This window comes from Narcine bancroftii, chromosome 8 (genome assembly GCF_036971445.1).
Source record: "Narcine bancroftii isolate sNarBan1 chromosome 8, sNarBan1.hap1, whole genome shotgun sequence".
NCBI lineage: Eukaryota > Metazoa > Chordata > Chondrichthyes > Torpediniformes > Narcinidae > Narcine > Narcine bancroftii.
In genome coordinates this window covers 155580040-155597142 of record NC_091476.1, presented here as the reverse complement: position 1 = coordinate 155597142, position 17103 = coordinate 155580040, and the positions used below count along the sequence as shown (strand labels likewise).

At 41.1% G+C, this 17103-nt stretch overlaps 2 protein-coding genes and 1 long non-coding RNA gene across 3 annotated transcripts in view; 2 read left to right on the top strand and 1 right to left on the bottom strand.

Annotated features, from left to right (window-relative positions):
• slc9a1a (solute carrier family 9 member A1a) overlaps positions 1 to 10668 on the top strand; it is a 56954-nt gene extending 46286 nt beyond the window's left edge. The window contains exons 7-12 of the mRNA XM_069895509.1: positions 774 to 844; positions 1595 to 1759; positions 2103 to 2214; positions 3497 to 3598; positions 6387 to 6456; positions 8270 to 10668. Of these exons, the coding sequence (XP_069751610.1) occupies positions 774 to 844; positions 1595 to 1759; positions 2103 to 2214; positions 3497 to 3598; positions 6387 to 6456; positions 8270 to 8499 (750 nt within the window). The 3' untranslated portion in view covers positions 8500 to 10668. The remainder of the gene's footprint in view (positions 1 to 773; positions 845 to 1594; positions 1760 to 2102; positions 2215 to 3496; positions 3599 to 6386; positions 6457 to 8269) is intronic.
• LOC138741433 (uncharacterized) lies at positions 2746 to 15757 on the bottom strand. Its single transcript, XR_011343495.1, has 3 exons — positions 15640 to 15757; positions 15068 to 15207; positions 2746 to 2981 (listed from the first exon to the last, which is right to left on the bottom strand). It is a non-coding gene; the product is annotated as an uncharacterized lncRNA (long non-coding RNA).
• The window catches only part of wdtc1 (WD and tetratricopeptide repeats 1), a 61306-nt gene continuing 59507 nt past the window's right edge, over positions 15305 to 17103 (top strand). The window contains exon 1 of the mRNA XM_069895510.1: positions 15305 to 15403. The gene's annotated coding sequence lies outside the window, so the exon portion shown is untranslated. The remainder of the gene's footprint in view (positions 15404 to 17103) is intronic.

Genomic DNA, 17103 nt, shown 5'->3' with positions numbered 1-17103 from the left:
CCATGAAATCCAGGCAACCCAATTAATCTGCCAACCTGGTACATTTTGGATGGTGGGGAGGAAACCAGAGCACTCTAAGTAAACCAATGCTAGTCACAGGAAGAATGTACAACTCCTTACGGACAACCCTGGATTTGAACCCATGTTGCTGACACTGTAGTGTCACCCACAGTTAAGCAAACCTCATTGCAAATATCTGTTGATATACCCCTTCTTAATTCTATAAACTCTTACACCCTTACAATTTGCGTTGCCTGCAATACACCATTACTGTGCCTCTGAGGATCCTTGAAAGGATATAGTGATGTATCAGCTCTCAAAGCTCTGGGATTTGCACACTGAAGCCATTAGACTCTTCAAAGGATCATCAAAGAGATCAATTTTGTCATCTACCCAATACTTATATCCATGGCTCTGTATTAACTTTTTATTGCAATTTTGTGAAGCTTATTGGGACATTTACAATGTTAAATGTGCCATATAATATTTTGCTCTACACATGATTGGCTTGAAGACTTTGTAATATTTTCTGCCCAATATTTGAAAATAGATTGTTGTGCTTTTTCAGAACCAAGTGAACGGGGGGGGGGGGGACGACTAAATGAAGAGCTGTTTCCAAGGCAGCAGACTATTTTACTGTCATTGAAGCTTTTGATTTAATGAAGCTGGCAGGACTTTTGATTTAATGAAGCTGAAGTTTGTTGACTCACAGCAGCATCCAGTAGCAAATTACTGTATTCTAAATGGATGTTAAAGATGTTCTCTCTCCACAGTTCCTGGATCATTTGCTGACCGGTATTGAAGATGTGTGTGGACATTATGGACATCATCACTGGAAGGACAAGTGAGTCAGGTTTCACTAGTTGTTTGTTGGTATTCCTTGTAACCAGGACATTAGTCCATCTATACATAATTTCCTCATGATGAATGCCATGCAATGATCACAGTCCACATGTAAGAGGTTTATTCATGTTTATTTAATTTGATGGCTGATCAGGCCATGGTTTAGGGTTCATTTCAGTGGGCTCTATGCCACCAATAATGGGGACACTCCAACAGGGATGCATCATACCTAGAGTCTACAATGTTCATTTGTAATGCTTAACTGCAGACTTGCCTTGTCCCTTCTCTCCACGACTTTTTAATCTCTTAGTGCAAGTGACAGCATGGGCTTTCTATTGCTCAACCCCAGATCATATTGAGGACTATATTCTCCTATAATTGAATTTAAAGTTTATCAGCAGTATTCAGAGGAATATTAAATATTTTGGATACACATACATCAGGGAGAAAAGATAACAGGATATTACAGCCTTATGTGATTGTATTGCACTGTATCCTCACTGTTGCAAATGTTTCAGCCACTGGAAAATAGAATGTCACATGCTATGGAGAAAACAATTTGATACATGCACAGTCTTGATTAAAGGGTCCTGGCTCAAAACATTGATTGCAATTTCTATACATGGAGGCTGCCTGACCTGCTGATTTTCTATACCTTTTTGTTGTTTGCTCAAGATTTTAGCATCTGTAGTTTTTGTGTTTTTTCAATACATGCACATCACAATTTATTCATTTTTTAAATTTTTTTTAGGCTCTCACGGTTTAATAAGAAATACATTAGGAAATGTTTAATTAGTGGCGAAAGATCAAATGAACCACAGCTCATTGCATTTTATCACAAGATGGAGATGAAAAATGCGATTGAAATGGTAGAAACTGGTGGCTTACCCAAGGTTCCAACGTCTGCATCTATTCAGTAAGTGACTGCAACAGAATGATAACTGGGAGAAGGGTGATGAGAGAGAGAATTTGAGGAGGTTTGGAACAGGAAGGCACAGAAGGAATGGAAAAGCAAAAAGAGATTTAGGTGAGCTTGAGGTGCAGTGGAGTTGGTGGAAAGAGACAAAATTTTACCAACAATTTTTATGAAAGGCTTAGTTATTTATGTACAGCATTCAAAGAACAAAAAAAAATTGCTTTGAAGTACTGAATTGTTTATGAAATAGTGGGATGATTTTTGCCACTGTTCCTTTGTCTCCATCTTGTAGCTTTGATGGTCAATTCTGTCTTCTGTTTCAAACTTTTTAAAATTCCATCAGGGATACTAGAAAAAGTGCACTATCTGAGCGACTGCTGCCCACACTTTCAAAAGAAAAAGAGGAGGAAGTCCGGAAAATACTTCGAGATAATCTCCAAAGAACAAGACAGCGGGTACGAATGTGTTCAGGGTAAAGCTTAATCACTAGGTACTTGCAGGTGCTCATCAACTGTACAGTTACTGTGCGGCATATCTGTTAATGATGAGAAGTAGAACACTGGTTAATGGATAAATGCAAACATGGAACAGGAGCAAGCAAGGACTTAAAATAATGGAATTGAAGGACAGGTTAGAAGGTAGGAGAATCAACTTCAGATTGAATAGGGTGATTAGGTTGAGACCAATGTCCCACGCAGGGATAAACCAGAATTGTTCTGGAAGGTGTAAATTATTTTTTGATTGGAAAAAACTGGACCGCTCCTTGATGTAGCATTCTATGATTCTGTGCTTTTGATGTAAAACCTGGCCAGAAAAATCTGACTTGAAAAATGGTTCATTTAGAGGCCCTCCATAATGCTCCCAACACAGCTACAGCTGACCAAAGAATTTCATCTTCATCTCTTTCGGAGAAGCAGATAAACGAAATAATTTGCAAAGTATAATTGCCTTAGTTACAGCTCAGAGGCACATACAAAATGCTGGAATAGAGTGGTATGTTTATTGATGTGGCGTTTGTTATCTATAAAAATAATTTGGTATACAAAGTATTAGAAACTAGACAACAGTCTGCTTCAATGACCTATCTTGACATGTTTAAATTGCTCTTTATTTGAAAAGGATAATCCAAATGACGTGAAATTTCCATGTTAATTAAGAGCAGCATCTTGGAACTGGTCATCCCCTTTTCAGCCTTGGTCTTTAATGCTTTGATATAAATTTCCTGCAAAGACAAGCATCTTCTAGTATTTCAATTTCTGCAATAAATGTCGTGCCTCATGTAACAAATACTATAATTAAAGAGATGGCATCTTTAGTTAGTCTAAATGTATAAAGCGTATTCATAGTCACACTCAGGTGACATAGTTCTTCATAGATGTGACATTTCCAATGCATTATCTTTCATACAAATGGCCCTCAGCCAAAGTTTGGATTGTAATTGAGCTTTGGACTCTCTTGTTCATCAAAAACATTGAATTCAACTGTTCTCTGTACTGTTACCATTCAGGTATAGGTGCTTAATAACAGTTATTCATCAGGATAAAGATTTCTGGTTTACAACAATTGCTGTCGGGACAATACTAGTTTTTACCAGAATAATTGTTATTCACTGAGTAATATGTTTTCTTGCACTGCATTGGGTTATAGTAAAAGTTGCATTGAGAGACCCAAAGTAATGCAAATAATCCACGACTTTCCTGTGTATTGCAGTGGGTAATTTCCAATCTTGCTTTACAGCTTCGATCCTACAGCAGGCACACTCTCGTTGCTGACTCGTATGAGGACCAATGGAGTCATATGTTACTGAAACGTCAAAGATGGCAAAGTCTGGATACACGGGTAGGTGACTGACTTCCATTCACTGTTGAGATAAAATCGGCTTTGATGTGAGAAAATCTTAAAATATGTGCAATATTTGGCATTAATTTCTACTGCTGCCATTAATCTAGTCTTGGAGCAATATTGCATTTCTGTATCTCTTCAACTTGAAGTATGATGATTCCATGAAGTGCAGATTTTCCATCGAGGGGATTTTAATGATTGTGCTTCTATGTATTAGAAGCTTCACTGAATGGAGTGTAGCTAATCACTGAAAACAGATCTAGTTTTATAATACTGTAGAGAGCATTCATCAATGTGAAAGAAAACATACATAAATCGCAGATTGTACCTCAGACAAGTACACTCCACCACCCACCACCTCCCTCCTTACGGGGTTTGCATTCCTAGAAAATGGTCCAGATCATGATTTTCTGCAAAATTCTACTTCATTCTCTTTCTCGATTTTTCAGGTGCTGATTTATGAATTCTGTGACTGCCAATTCCTGGAACACTGGGTTGGCCAGTATTTTGGTTTTTGACTTCATTTGTATTTGTAATGGAAGCAAACATGAATGTCATTTCTCATGGCAGCTATTTTCTTCTACTTCAGCAGTCTTTCAGGATTGAGAAGGATTTGCTTCCACTCCATTTTTCTGGGTTCTAAAATGACTGATGAGGCCAATGTAAGCAGACTCTTCCACAGGACAGAAGTCAGACTGGGTGGTTGGGTGACTACTTGGGAGATGTTGCACTCTTTTCATTGTTTACACAGGGCTCATCATAGGGATTGTCATTTGATGGCAAAGTGCACTTGGTAAGATAACATTGCTTTTCTACTTTGACGCTTTAGAAGAAATTGTGAACATTGACCTGTTCTTTAAACAAGTCGTCTCCTGCCCATCACATCTGTCTCCTGTCATTGTAAAAGCTCTGAGTCCTTATCAAAGATAGCTGAATATCCAGGTCTTGAACTTCAGATTGTGGAGTAGAAATTATCTGTATGTAATTTTTTAATGCGGAGTATCTGTTGTACATCAGCTGTTATATGAAGCACTCATGGCAAGATTTTGACCTAATGACCAGGCTCTGCTGGACAAACCGATGAACTACCTAAGAAAGGTTGAGTGAGTTGGGGCATTTCTTGGAGCGATAGAGGATAAGATGCAACCTCATAGAAATGTATAAGATTATGAGAGGAATAGACAACCAGCATCTTTTTTCCCATTCAGCAAGGGCCAATACCAGAGACGTTGGTTTAAGGTGAATGGAAAAAAGTTTAGGGGAGACATCAGAGGTAGGTTTTTACAGAGTGGTTAGTCTCTGGAATGCCTTGCCGGGAATGGTGGTGGAGGCTGATCCAATAGGGATATTTAAAAGTCTCTTGAATAGGCAGATGGATGGTAGAAAAATGGAGGACTATGAGCTGTGAAGGAGGAAAGGGTTAGAATGATGTGGAGTCAGTTAGCACAACATTGTGGACCAAAGGCCTGTACTGTTCTAAGTTTTATATAGTTTGAGGTATACAGTTACTATCTTGTACCCACAGACATGAGACCCTATATCCATTGACCTTCTAAGTTTCTTATCACCTTCCCATCCATGCTGTGGTCTCCAGCTCACAATCCAGGCTGCTGTCCTGGTCTCTAGCTTTGTCTGCATACCTGGACCAACTCTGGCCAGGCACTTACCCATGTCCCATCTATAGCTCTGGTCACATAACTGGCTTGCATTCCTGAAATCCATTCCAATAGCAGTGTAATAACAATGTATATGTTTGTTACATTATATGAATTTGTATGTTCCTTACCTTTATAGCACTAATAGTTCTCTTAAAGAGACAGGCACAAAATTAACTAAGAAATAAAAACACAAGGTTTGAACCTTTACATTAATATATATTTCTCTTTTCTGGAAAACCTGAGTGGTACCAGCAGAGCACTGCAGAAATGGCAAGAAAATGAGTGGCATGTTTAAGAAGAGGCTATCAATTCAGTATGACAATTCCACAATAAATAAGTCATTTTTAATTAGGATCTTTGTAACAGAATGAAACTCCTGATCGTTTTGTCAAATCAATTTTAGTCCGAAAAACACTGTTTAGAACAATGGCCATTCCCAAAATTAACTGATGGCAGTCTTTGTCAACAACACATGTACTCCATCATTGATTTAGGAATTATCTGGCCTGAATCAGGTTTGTTTCTCCAACAATATTTATGCAGATCTCAACCAATGTTTCAGGGCCACAGGTTTAAAGAAAGCAAATGACATCCCCTGTCTTTTAGTAATGCAGTAATACTGCTTGATTATTCAGTATTGCCACCTTGTTTCTGGTAGCTGTGCACCCAAGTCTGAAGTGCCAGAATATCTTGTACTGATGCTGAGTTAACAATCGGATCTGTATTTTGCCCTCCACAGGGCTACTGGGAATTTTTGTCCTTCAAGCAGTTTGGTGTCTTCAGCATTCTTGAATTTGGAAGGGACTGACGACGTAGAGGTTAGGGGAACAAACATAGATGCTACAGTCTGCAGTCACAATCTGTCATGTTTTGCATTCCCATTGGCCCACTGTGTTGGTATTTAGCTAACAGCAAATGAAAACAATTGGTGAAACCCCAGAAGTCAACATCAAACAGGATAAAGGATTGTGGGTTCATGGTCAGTTAACAAAACCAAGCAGGGAAGCGCTGTGATACAGTTTGGAAAATGTTTACCCCAGGGATAGTGTTCTTTGTATTGATTTTGTTTGTTGCTGATCTATGTATCCTTTGACCTGTGCTTGAATTCCTGGGTGATCTTTTTACAGGCTTCGCAGTTGTTATCTCCATCTGCTGTTTGGGATTCTCCAAAGATTTCCAAAGTAAAACTTGAATCAGGTAATGTCTTTGGTATCATTTGGGCCACATTTTACTCTTTTAAGCAGTGAAAATGTAAAATTAAGATTTCTGGATTCTGACCTCGGCTCGCACGTGACGAGGTTGCAAGATATTACAGAAATTGTCTGCTAAGGAGAGCACAGACTTTTAAATCCCTGTGCCCCCTTATCCTCTCATTCCAAAGTATTTCCAAAATAAATCTTCTATAAAATAAATCTTCCATTTCAGATTGCTGATTGCAGTTTTCTTCTTAGATGTGGACTTTAAGAAAGTGAATAGAAACACAGAAAAATAGGAGGAGAAAGTTGTGTGATTTCATTTTTTTATGATTGTGGCTGATCGTCCTCTTCAAAGTCATGTTCCTGATTTCTCTCATATACTTTAATCCATCTACCATTAAGAAATACAGCTACCTCTCCTTGAATATGATTCTTCTTTGGCTTGGCTTCGCGGACGAAGATTTATGGAGGGGGTAAAGGTCCACGTCAGCTGCAGGCTCATTTGTGGCTGACAAGTCCGATGCGGGACAGGCAGACACGGTTGCAGCGGCTGCAGGGGGAAATTGGTTGGTTGGGGTTGGGTGTTGGGTTTTTCCTCCTTTGCCTTTTGTCAGTGAGGTGGGCTCTGCGGTCTTCTTCAAAGGAGGTTGCTGCCCGCCAAACTGTGAGGCGCCAAGATGCACGGTTTGAGGCGATATCAGCCCACTGGCGGTGGTCAATGTGGCAGGCACCAAGAGATTTCTTTAGGCAGTCCTTGTACCTTTTCTTTGGTGCACCTCTGTCATGGTGGCCAGTGGAGAGCTCGCCATATAACACGATCTTGGGAAGGCGATGGTCCTCCATTCTGGAGACGTGACCCACCCAGCGCAGCTGGATCTTCAGCAGCGTGGACTCGATGCTGTCGACCTCTGCCATCTCGAGTACTTCGACGTTAGGGATGAAAGCGCTCCAATGGATGTTGAGGATGGAGCGGAGACAACGCTGGTGGAAGCGTTCTAGGAGCCGTAATTAATGATAAAGAATCCTACAGGTTCTCCACTCTCTGGATGAAGAAACTTCCTCTTTTTGGTTCTAATTAGCATACTCTATATAACCATACTCTATATAACCATAACCATATAACCATTTACGGAGCGGAAACAGGCCATGTTGGCCTTTCAAGTCCGCACCGGTTCACTGATTTTGTGCACCCTCTATCTTGAGGCTGTGACTCCTGGTTATGGACTTTGCAGCCATTGAGAGTATCCTCCCTGTAATGGAGTCTCTCATACTTGTTAGAATTTTAGAGGTCAGTTTGCCCATAATGTTCAATAAAAATAAGTGAAAGTGCAAAAAAATTAAATATTTTAGTTATGTTGGTTGTGGAGTAAGTATCAGCTAGGACAGCATTTAAACATTGCTTTTATTTCAAAGGTTCCTTGCGATCTTTTGCATTTAGTTAAAAGGGTAATCTATGTGTAGATTTTGATATTTAAACTCAAAGATGGTATCTTTGACTGTTCTGTGGTCTCTAAATCTTAAGTGTTGCTTTGATTCTTGTGCCAATTTTGAGAAGGAAACCTGTACTGTAATTCAGCTGAACTAAGGTATAACTTAAATAATGCAAATTGTACCCACAAAATACCTGGATAGCAACCACAGTCTATTCCAAAATAATTTGCAAACATAAAGGTGTGCCAGTGTCAAATGTCACAATGCCACAGATTAAAATCAAATGTAAAATGTGTTTGATTCAGTTTTCCCAGATTCCAGTGACTAAAATCCAAATGAAATGTGAAACCACAACACTAACTATCCTCCCTCTTTTCTTTTAGATTCCATGAATTTTGATCCAAGGGATTCTACAAAAAACTTGCCAATGATCACTTTAGATTTAGCTAGTTCTTCCTCCAAGTCAATTAAACCTCTTGAAGAAGAAAAAGAAGAGGAAACCACTTCTGACAATGAAGTTTCACAAGCAGGAGCCCCTGTTGGTTCACCCAGTCACGTCGTGCAGCGTTTTCTGAGTGACCCTGGACCAGAGAGTAAACCTGCTGACTTGTAAAGCCAACCAAGGCACAAGAAGTTGCTAAATTTTGATCTCCTGCCAATGTCCTGCATCAAATTCTGCTTGAACCTTGTTTCTCATGGTGTATTTCCAGAGATAAAACTCCTCCATGTTTATTCCAGAGAAGTGTCAATATCAATCTTATAATGGTAATAAGGAAAAAAGAAAAAAGTACTGAAATTTTGTTTGTGATAAATATATTTTTGATTGATATTGGTGAGAACCACAGTTGATATAATTAATGTCTGGCCTCAATCCAGGTGCTGTTTTCTGGTAAGTCTGTCACTATCCCTTCATCTGCCAGAGCTGAGGCCTATGAAAGCCATGATGCTTCGAGAAACAGGTTCTGTCCCAAAGGTCTGCATCAACTCGAGCACAATATTTGTCTTGAAACCAAAAATGAAATTTATTTTTATAGCTCTTTTCAAGTACTATTTTAATCAGATTGAATTAAAGTAGGTCCTTTTTATTTTGGGTGTTGTATACTCCAGGAAGTAGGGAGGAAAAAGGGGAGAGAAGACAAATAGGAGGCAAAATGTATGGGGGCCCTATTAAGTATTGACATTGCCTGACCAGTGATAGTGACAACACATGGGTAGGGTCAGGGACTTCTAGCCAAACGATGGTAACTATGCAATCTTCATTCCAAATATTGGGATTAAAGGATCTGGAAATATAGAATATCAGAGGTTGGAATGGAGGAAGTATAGTGTAGAATATGAAAGAAGTCAGGAAGTTCAGTGGGGACATGATGGTTTGGCTGAAAGGGGTGGTTGAGGGTAGTTGAGTAAGTCGGTGTGTTGTTTGGTTGAGTATGTGAGGCCAATAAGAGGTTGAGTGCAGTGATGGGAGTAGCAGTTTGCCAATCACATTGATGAGGGAGGGGACAGGCAGAGAGAGTTATAGTGTTATGGCTGAATGTGTTATGGTATGGGGGTAAATAGTTGGACATAATGCCTAGTGTGGGGAGCTCTGGCTGAATGCAGTGTGAAAGAGACAGAAGAAAGAGAGCCATAATGAAGAGATGGATGAAGAGCAAGGATGGGAGACATTTAAAAAGGAGGAAATGGAGCAGCCAAGTAGGTTGCATTAATGGTGTGCTTAAGTTGAGGGTGGAGACCATAGGTGTGACAGTTCAGATGCAATCTAAATTATGTTTATGAAGTTGATTGAGGCATATTTACAGATGCATCTCTTTAAATATTCACAGTGACATTTTCTTTTTTCCCCTATCCCTCCCTTTCACCCTTTCCACCCCCCTCCAAAAACAGTAAATATTGAACATATAAAATACAATAAAACAATATCTTTATACAAAATGAATACAAACAAAAAAGACGTATCATCCACTTATTCACATTAAATCTGATCATGTTTATCTTCTTATCATTTTAGGTGGTGGTGGTCCTAGGCCTGCTCTTTCTGTTACGTTCCATATAGGGTTCCCAGGTTGTTTCAAACATTGCAACTTTGTCTTTTAAATTGTGATTTTTTTTTTCCCAATGGGATACACTTAAACTTGGTTATATATTCCATTAATGTTTATAGTCATATAGTCCAACGTGGCCATCTTTATTTTCACTTCTTTTCCACCTCTTCACCACCTCCATCCCTTTTTTACATAACTTTTTTAAGTTTTCCTTTTTAATCTCAACACATGACAACGCACTTAAGACATGAAATACCCCAACAATCCCCACAAGCAATAACCCTTTATCCCTAAATGAACCTCCCCCCTAGCTTTTTTTTTTAAAGCACGTGTTGAATTAGAGCTCAGGCTTGGAGTCAAATCAGGTGGCAGCTTCTTTACAGTGAGGATTGGCCCAAGCTTGGAGTGGACATCAGGTTGAGTGAAACTCTTGTATTTTTGTTGACTGAAACAGGGACATTAAATATCAGCAAAAGGAAAACAGTCATATGGAAGTGTGTCTATGTTGAATGATTTGCTACTCTTGCTCTCAAGAATATTAACCAAGTGATTAATTTATGCACTTTTCAAAATAACGTTTACATAAGTTTCAGCACACGAATGATTAAATTGTTGTGCTGCAGGGTATTTGGAGGTTCTGGTGAGTAGCTGTAATGCTGGGATATTGATTTTGTTTTTATACTTGTTTACTTGTTTTTATACTTGTTATAAAACAATTATTCAATTAATTCTCAATATTTATATGTCTGTCTAGTATCTCATTTCAAAAGCTTTGAGCATTCTTTCCCTGCATCACCAAGGAATGTATGAAGTGAGGGCTTTAGCTGAAGTCCATAAGTTATAGGTCTGTTTATGTGGGTGTGGAGTGTCAGCTCATTGAGTTCATTGCTCAGTCAGTGGTTTCCTATACACCTCAGTTTGGACTAGATCTTAAGAAGGAAACAGAATGGGATTGCAGTCGCTGGTGTGATCTGTTTAACTTGAATGAACAGTGGTCTAATAGATGCAGTTATCACAGGATCTGGAGCAGATAAGCTCCAATCTATCAAATGCCTTCTCAAAAATGGATCAATAAATTGCAGCCAGGCTATCCAATGGTGAGTCTGAATTCAGTTTGAGAAAGATTAGTATATTAGAAACTCCAACATGTGGGATTCACTTCTAGAAATAGATGCCTTGCAACATGATAACACAGCTCTAGACTGCTGAACGGGCATTATCTCTATATGTTTCCTTGGTGAATTAGCTTCACTTTGTAAACAAATATAGTGGGTGTATACTGTGCACATGAACATGATACAAGTCTAGGGACTACAGGTGTAATCAAAGGGGGTAAATTTTCTAAACATTACAAAGTCCACAGAGCACAGCAGAGAACCTGTTAAATTTTGGTACATGGCCCGAGCCTGCTGCATAGAGAATACCTCTGTGCATTTAGACCAGTGGTCTTCAACCTTTTCTTTCAACACACTTACTAACCACAGAGCACTTATGTCTGCAATACTCTCCGATTGTGTAGTTGCTGATTCCCAGCCCACACGATGCCATCCTTGTAACTGCCAACAGCAGGAACCAATTTTGATTAATAAAATTAGACACACTATTTTAAACTATGGTTTCATTTATAGATATCAATCTACATATTGTAATGTTGATTCTTCAGCATCATGACAAAGTGCTTGTGTAATTTGAATATAAAAGGACACGTGGCATGACTTATAATCAGATATAGTATTTCCAATTCTTTAAATTTATTATTAATTTTACATTTTTACAGCATGGTAACAGGCCCTTTCAGCTATGAGTCCATGCTGCCCAATTGACCTACAATCCCGGTATGTTTTGAAGTGTGGGAGAAAATCTGAGCTCCCAGGGAAAACTCACTCAGACATGGGGAAAATGTACAAACTCATAATTGACAGCACGGGATTCAAAACTCTGGTCCTGATGACTGGCTCTGTAACAGCGTTGTGCTAACCGCTATGTTAACCATAATCTCGATCACCAAATAGGACAATGTCCCCACTTGCACAATTCTTTGCGAGTTGGACCACCACAATTTGAAAGACCTCTCCAATTGTACGCTCCTGATTTTTCCATCCCAAAACATCTTATTCAAAGTAAATATAGTAATTCCTCCTCCTCTCGGTTTAAATGCTAAAACTCCTGATACAAAAACATTGCCAGAAAGATGGCAATGGTTCAAGAGGGTAGTTCACACCTGAAGGGCATTTACAATAAAATATTAGCCTTATCTGCAACTCCCACTTCCCCCCAAAAAAGTTTAATTACATTATTACAAATTAATCTGAATTTTAGGATCTCTGGAGAGGTAAATAATTAGCATTTCAGATCAATAACTTTTCATCAGAATTGGAAAATTGTTTTGGGAAATGCGCAGAGAAGGGGAGACCTACAGAAGTTGAATTAAATTATAACTGATTAAGGGAAAGATAGAGGTTTGGATGTGTCAAGGAGGTGTAAATGAGTCTAATAGAATTAATTTTGAAATTACTGTGTTTGGTAAGTTCTGTAAGCTATAAAGTACCTAGTTAAAAAAAAATATGGTGCTGTTGTCCAGTTTGCATTGAATATTTTGGAGTGATGGTACTGAGATTGGGTGGGAAGGAACATTAAGGTGACAGTTGTTATCAGCTTTTATATATTATATTTTTTAGTAGTTACTTTAGGAGTTGGACCATGAAAAGACACACACAACAACATTCTGGAGACCGCCTGGCATTTAATTCAGAGCCATAAACCAGTGTTATTGTTCTCAATTGAAAACCTGAAACGATAAATGTTTACCCAGAGAGACTCATGTTTTTGGGAAATTGAAACTAAAAACCAGTCTTGATGAAGCAAGTCATACACTTCAAAAAGCAGCCTTTAGTATTATCAACCAGAGTCATCTGAAGACCGAATTAAAGTGACTTTAGAAAAGATTATCATTTTTTGCTGCTTCTCCTTGTCAAGAGAGAGCAGTGATACTGTGGCCATTGTAATGGTCACTTTTGACAGACCTATATCTGGGTAAAGAAAGCAAGATCATTCTTGTATTTGGATCGTGACCATTTTGATGGTTGTTTTGTCTGACCCTTCCCTGGCTCTTCGAAAGCATCATGGAGGTCACAAGTTTCATAACCCTTGCGTAAGGACGAGGGAAGCTGTGACAAATCCTTCATATGAAGGAACATTTCTCTGAAAACAACTCGAAACAAGAATTCCTGGATTTTGAGAAATCTGATGACTCACTGTCTCACCTACTCCATAATTACTTCTGAACATCAGTTTAAAAATTGAGTTTCAACACAAGATTTTTAAGATTTCTAAGCTGTAATGATTTGGGTAATTCACACATGTATATACATTTACACATAAATGGGATTAAGTTTAGATTTAAGTGAGATTTTATATTAATAGCTATTAATAAAAATTATTATTTTGAAGATAACATTGCCTTGGTGAATTTCTATTGATGCTAGACTATGATGTAAGAATTTGGGTCACATTTTCAGACATAGCAAAGGTCGTGATCGCCATTTGCATTCCTAATATAAAGGTAACTACACATGAACAACGAATGCAATATACTAAAGTATAAATAGTACATGTAAATTGCTGTTTTCCTTGGAATAATTTGGGATGTTTGGAAGGGAGAAGATAAAAGGGACATTGCCTACTGTTGACTGGGATGGTGTAACTGGAAGACGGTGACCATTACGGAAAGAGTGTACTAGATAGTAGCAGTATGGGTAAGAGAGGGGAAGATGTAGTTAGAATTAAAAGTTACAAGTGCCAGAAATGGGAGATAAATTGTCAAATGTTGAAGTCATTTGGGTGAAAGATGAGGCTAAGATGTGGTTCTATAGTTTTGGAAGGGAAGGAAAAGGGCAGAAACAAGTGAATGCCTGTGGCTGCAGAAGAGAACGCCTTGGGTTGAGGGAATACTCTGCAAAAAGAATTCCACTCAAACCCTCTTTAAAACTCCGTCCTCCTTAAACCTATGCCCTCTTTTTATTACATCTTTAATGGGAACAAGATTCTATTGTATCTTGTGATGTATCTTATGAGATACCTCTTTCAGGTTTCCTTTGTTCTAGTGAGAACAAAACCATAATTTTCACTCCCCATAACTAAAGTCCTCTAATCTAGGCAACATTATGGTGAACTAGTGACACAACAGATGGCAGATGCTGGAAAATGAAACCATCTGCTAGAACGGGTTAGGCAGCATCTATGTGTAGGCTGCAGGGGGAGGAACAGTTGATGTTTTGGGTGGAAACCCTTCAGAAAGACTGGTGTACCAATGAATTTCCTCTGCACTTGAGCAGAACCATATCCTTTAGTGTCCTGAAGATGCTTGGATCTAGTGCAGTACAGTATACAAAAGTGCTGGAGAAACTCAGCAGGTTACATCATGAGGATCCCTACAGATACACAACTGAAATGTTGCTTCATTTAGAAGGACCGTTTGGAGTAGCAACAAGATGCCACAGTGGTGACAGTGTTGCTAAACAGAAATGAACGTACATTGATGGAAATGTATGGATACAAAACTAGGGGTGCGAAGAGACTTTGAATAGTTTTCGGTAGGTAAATAATTATTGTGAATAAAGTTGATTTTTTTGGTCAAAAAGAAGTTGGGAGAGGTGTGAATGCTAGAGTAGCACTTGTGGTCACAGGGAGAGGAACTGGAGGGAGGGGAGATTGGTCGGAAGAGATGAGTGAATGAGAGAGTGGGGAGGGGAAGATGTGCTTGGTGGTGGGATGACTTTATAGGTGGCAGAAATTGCAGAGAATTATATGTTGGGTGTGGATGCTGGTGAGGTGGTAGGTAAGATCAAGGGGAGCCTGTCCTTGTTGAACCTGGGGCTGGAGGTCAGGGACGAGTTAATGGCAGTAGAGGGAAAGCCATGTTTTCTGAAGGAGAACATCTCCGATGTCCCGGAACGGAAGGTCTCATCCTGGGAGCAGATGCAGGAATTGAGAGAAAGGAATAGATTCTGTTGGCCCTGGGACAACCTTGCATCTATGGCTGCTTGGGTGGGGGGGGATACGTTTGATATCATGCCCAGGAAACATTATGATGGAATGAAGATTAAACAGTATTCTTTGGCCCTCGTTCCCAATTACCCACGGACTGTCCGATCCAAGGATCCTCGTCCACATGGCTTGGCATCCAGTCCCAGTTTCCATGGTTTCTACACTAAACTCCAGTTCCCAAAATGCCGCTGGTCCCGCCCAAACGTTCTCAAGAGTTGATTGGTCGGACCCTGAAGAGTGAGGCGGATTACACCTGTGATTGGGTGGCGTGCTGTCAATCGGAGCGTCGCGGCGGGGCGTGGACGGGGGGGAGGGGCGAGCCATCGTGGTGACGCAGTTTGTGTGCGCGGCGAGCGGCCTAGTGGAGACCGGGAGCCGAAGCTCAGCGGGCGCTCTGTGGACTGAGCGGCTGCATGGAGGCGACAGGTAGGAGGCGACTCCGACCCGCGAGGAGTTGGCAGCTGTCAGCCCCGGACGGAGCGGAAGGCTGCAGCCTTGCGCCGCTCTCTCCCGCCGTGTACGTTGTCTGCAGCGAGGGCCCAGGAGAGGCGGCCGCGATAGCGACACCGACCTGGCATGTCCAAGCTCCTCCGCCCGGCCGCCCCAGCTGCTGACATTCCACCCTCGGGCTATTACCCCGTCATGGTGTCATCAACACCTACCAGCGACGGGCTCACAATCCAGATGCGGTCGTCACCTCGGCCTTTCTTCGCCGGTGTCACCTGGCGGTTACTCCTGTCCGCCGACCCCACCCGAACTCTCGCTGTTCCTATTGGGCTTCTCCCGCTGTGCCCCCCCCCCCCAGTGTCACTCCAGCGTCTTGCCTGTAAACCCCCCCCCCCCAGTGTCACTGGTTCACCGTGCTCCCACCCCAGCGTCTTGCCTGTAACCCCCCCCCCCCCAGTGTCACTGGTTCACCGTGCTCCCACCCCAGCGTCTTGCCTGTAACCCCCCCCCCAGTGTCACTGGTTCACCGTGCTCCCACCCCAGCGTCTTGCCTGTAACCCCCCCCCCCCCCCGTGTCACTGGTTCACCGTGCTCCCACCCCAGCGTCTTGCCTGTAAACCCACCCCCCACCCGTGTCACTGGTTCACCGTGCTCCCACCCCAGCGTCTTGCCTGTAACCCCCCCCCCCCCAGTGACACTGGTTCACCGTGCTCCCACCCCAGCGTCTTGCCTGTAAACCCCCCCCCCTCAGTGGCTCTGGTTCATTGCCCCCACGCTCTAGTACAGTAGTCACCTTCCATCACCAACCCCTTCTAGTTCGCTGTTCTAACCACAGTCTTCTGTCCTTCCCTATGTCAACCCTCCTGTGGTATCAGTGACTGCTCTTGCTAACAACTGTTCTCCTGACATAACAGAGTGGAAGTTGGTTGGCTGACCACCTGCACTCAGATGACTTCTCACTACTACCACCACTTCCCCAAGACACACACCTTGTCTTTGCTGTCCTACAAAACCAACTGGTCCATTTGCTGTGCTGTTGTTTAGCCTTGCCAAGCAATGTTTTTACCAGTCAGCATCGAGAAATGCCTGCTTGAGTAGCCATAGAACTGATGCTATATGAAGCTGTGCCCTCCTTGGTACTAACAACTGGAATGCTAAACATTGCACTTTGGTACAGAAAGCTGTCTCAAATTGGGGGTCAGGAGGTGTGAGATTTTGTTGTGTGCTTGCTGGGAAGTAGGTAACTTGCAAGGCCTGCAATTGTTGTCCACTGCTAATAACCAGTAACATTTTCAAATGGCTGCAGTGAATATACTCTCAAAATGCGATTGGGAAGAGAGTTTCAGGTTGTAGAGCCAATGCCAGTGAATGAACAGCAGAATGTTTCCACATAGAAAACATGTCAGTGGGTTTTTTCCCATGTGTTTATTACCCTCATCTTTGTTCAATGGCTGGAGGACTTGAGAGAATCTGTCAAAGTAGCCTAAATGAATAATTGCCATGCAGTGGTTTCTGCATTCTGTACACAGTACACAGAGAGTGGAGAGAATAAATGTTATGGTGCTGGGGTGGGTACCAGTCCAGCTGCTGCATGATGCACTCAGTCAACCAATTGGAGAGTTTTCCATCTCATTTCTGATGTGCCTTTTAAGTGGTGGAAAGGCTTTGGAGCATCAACA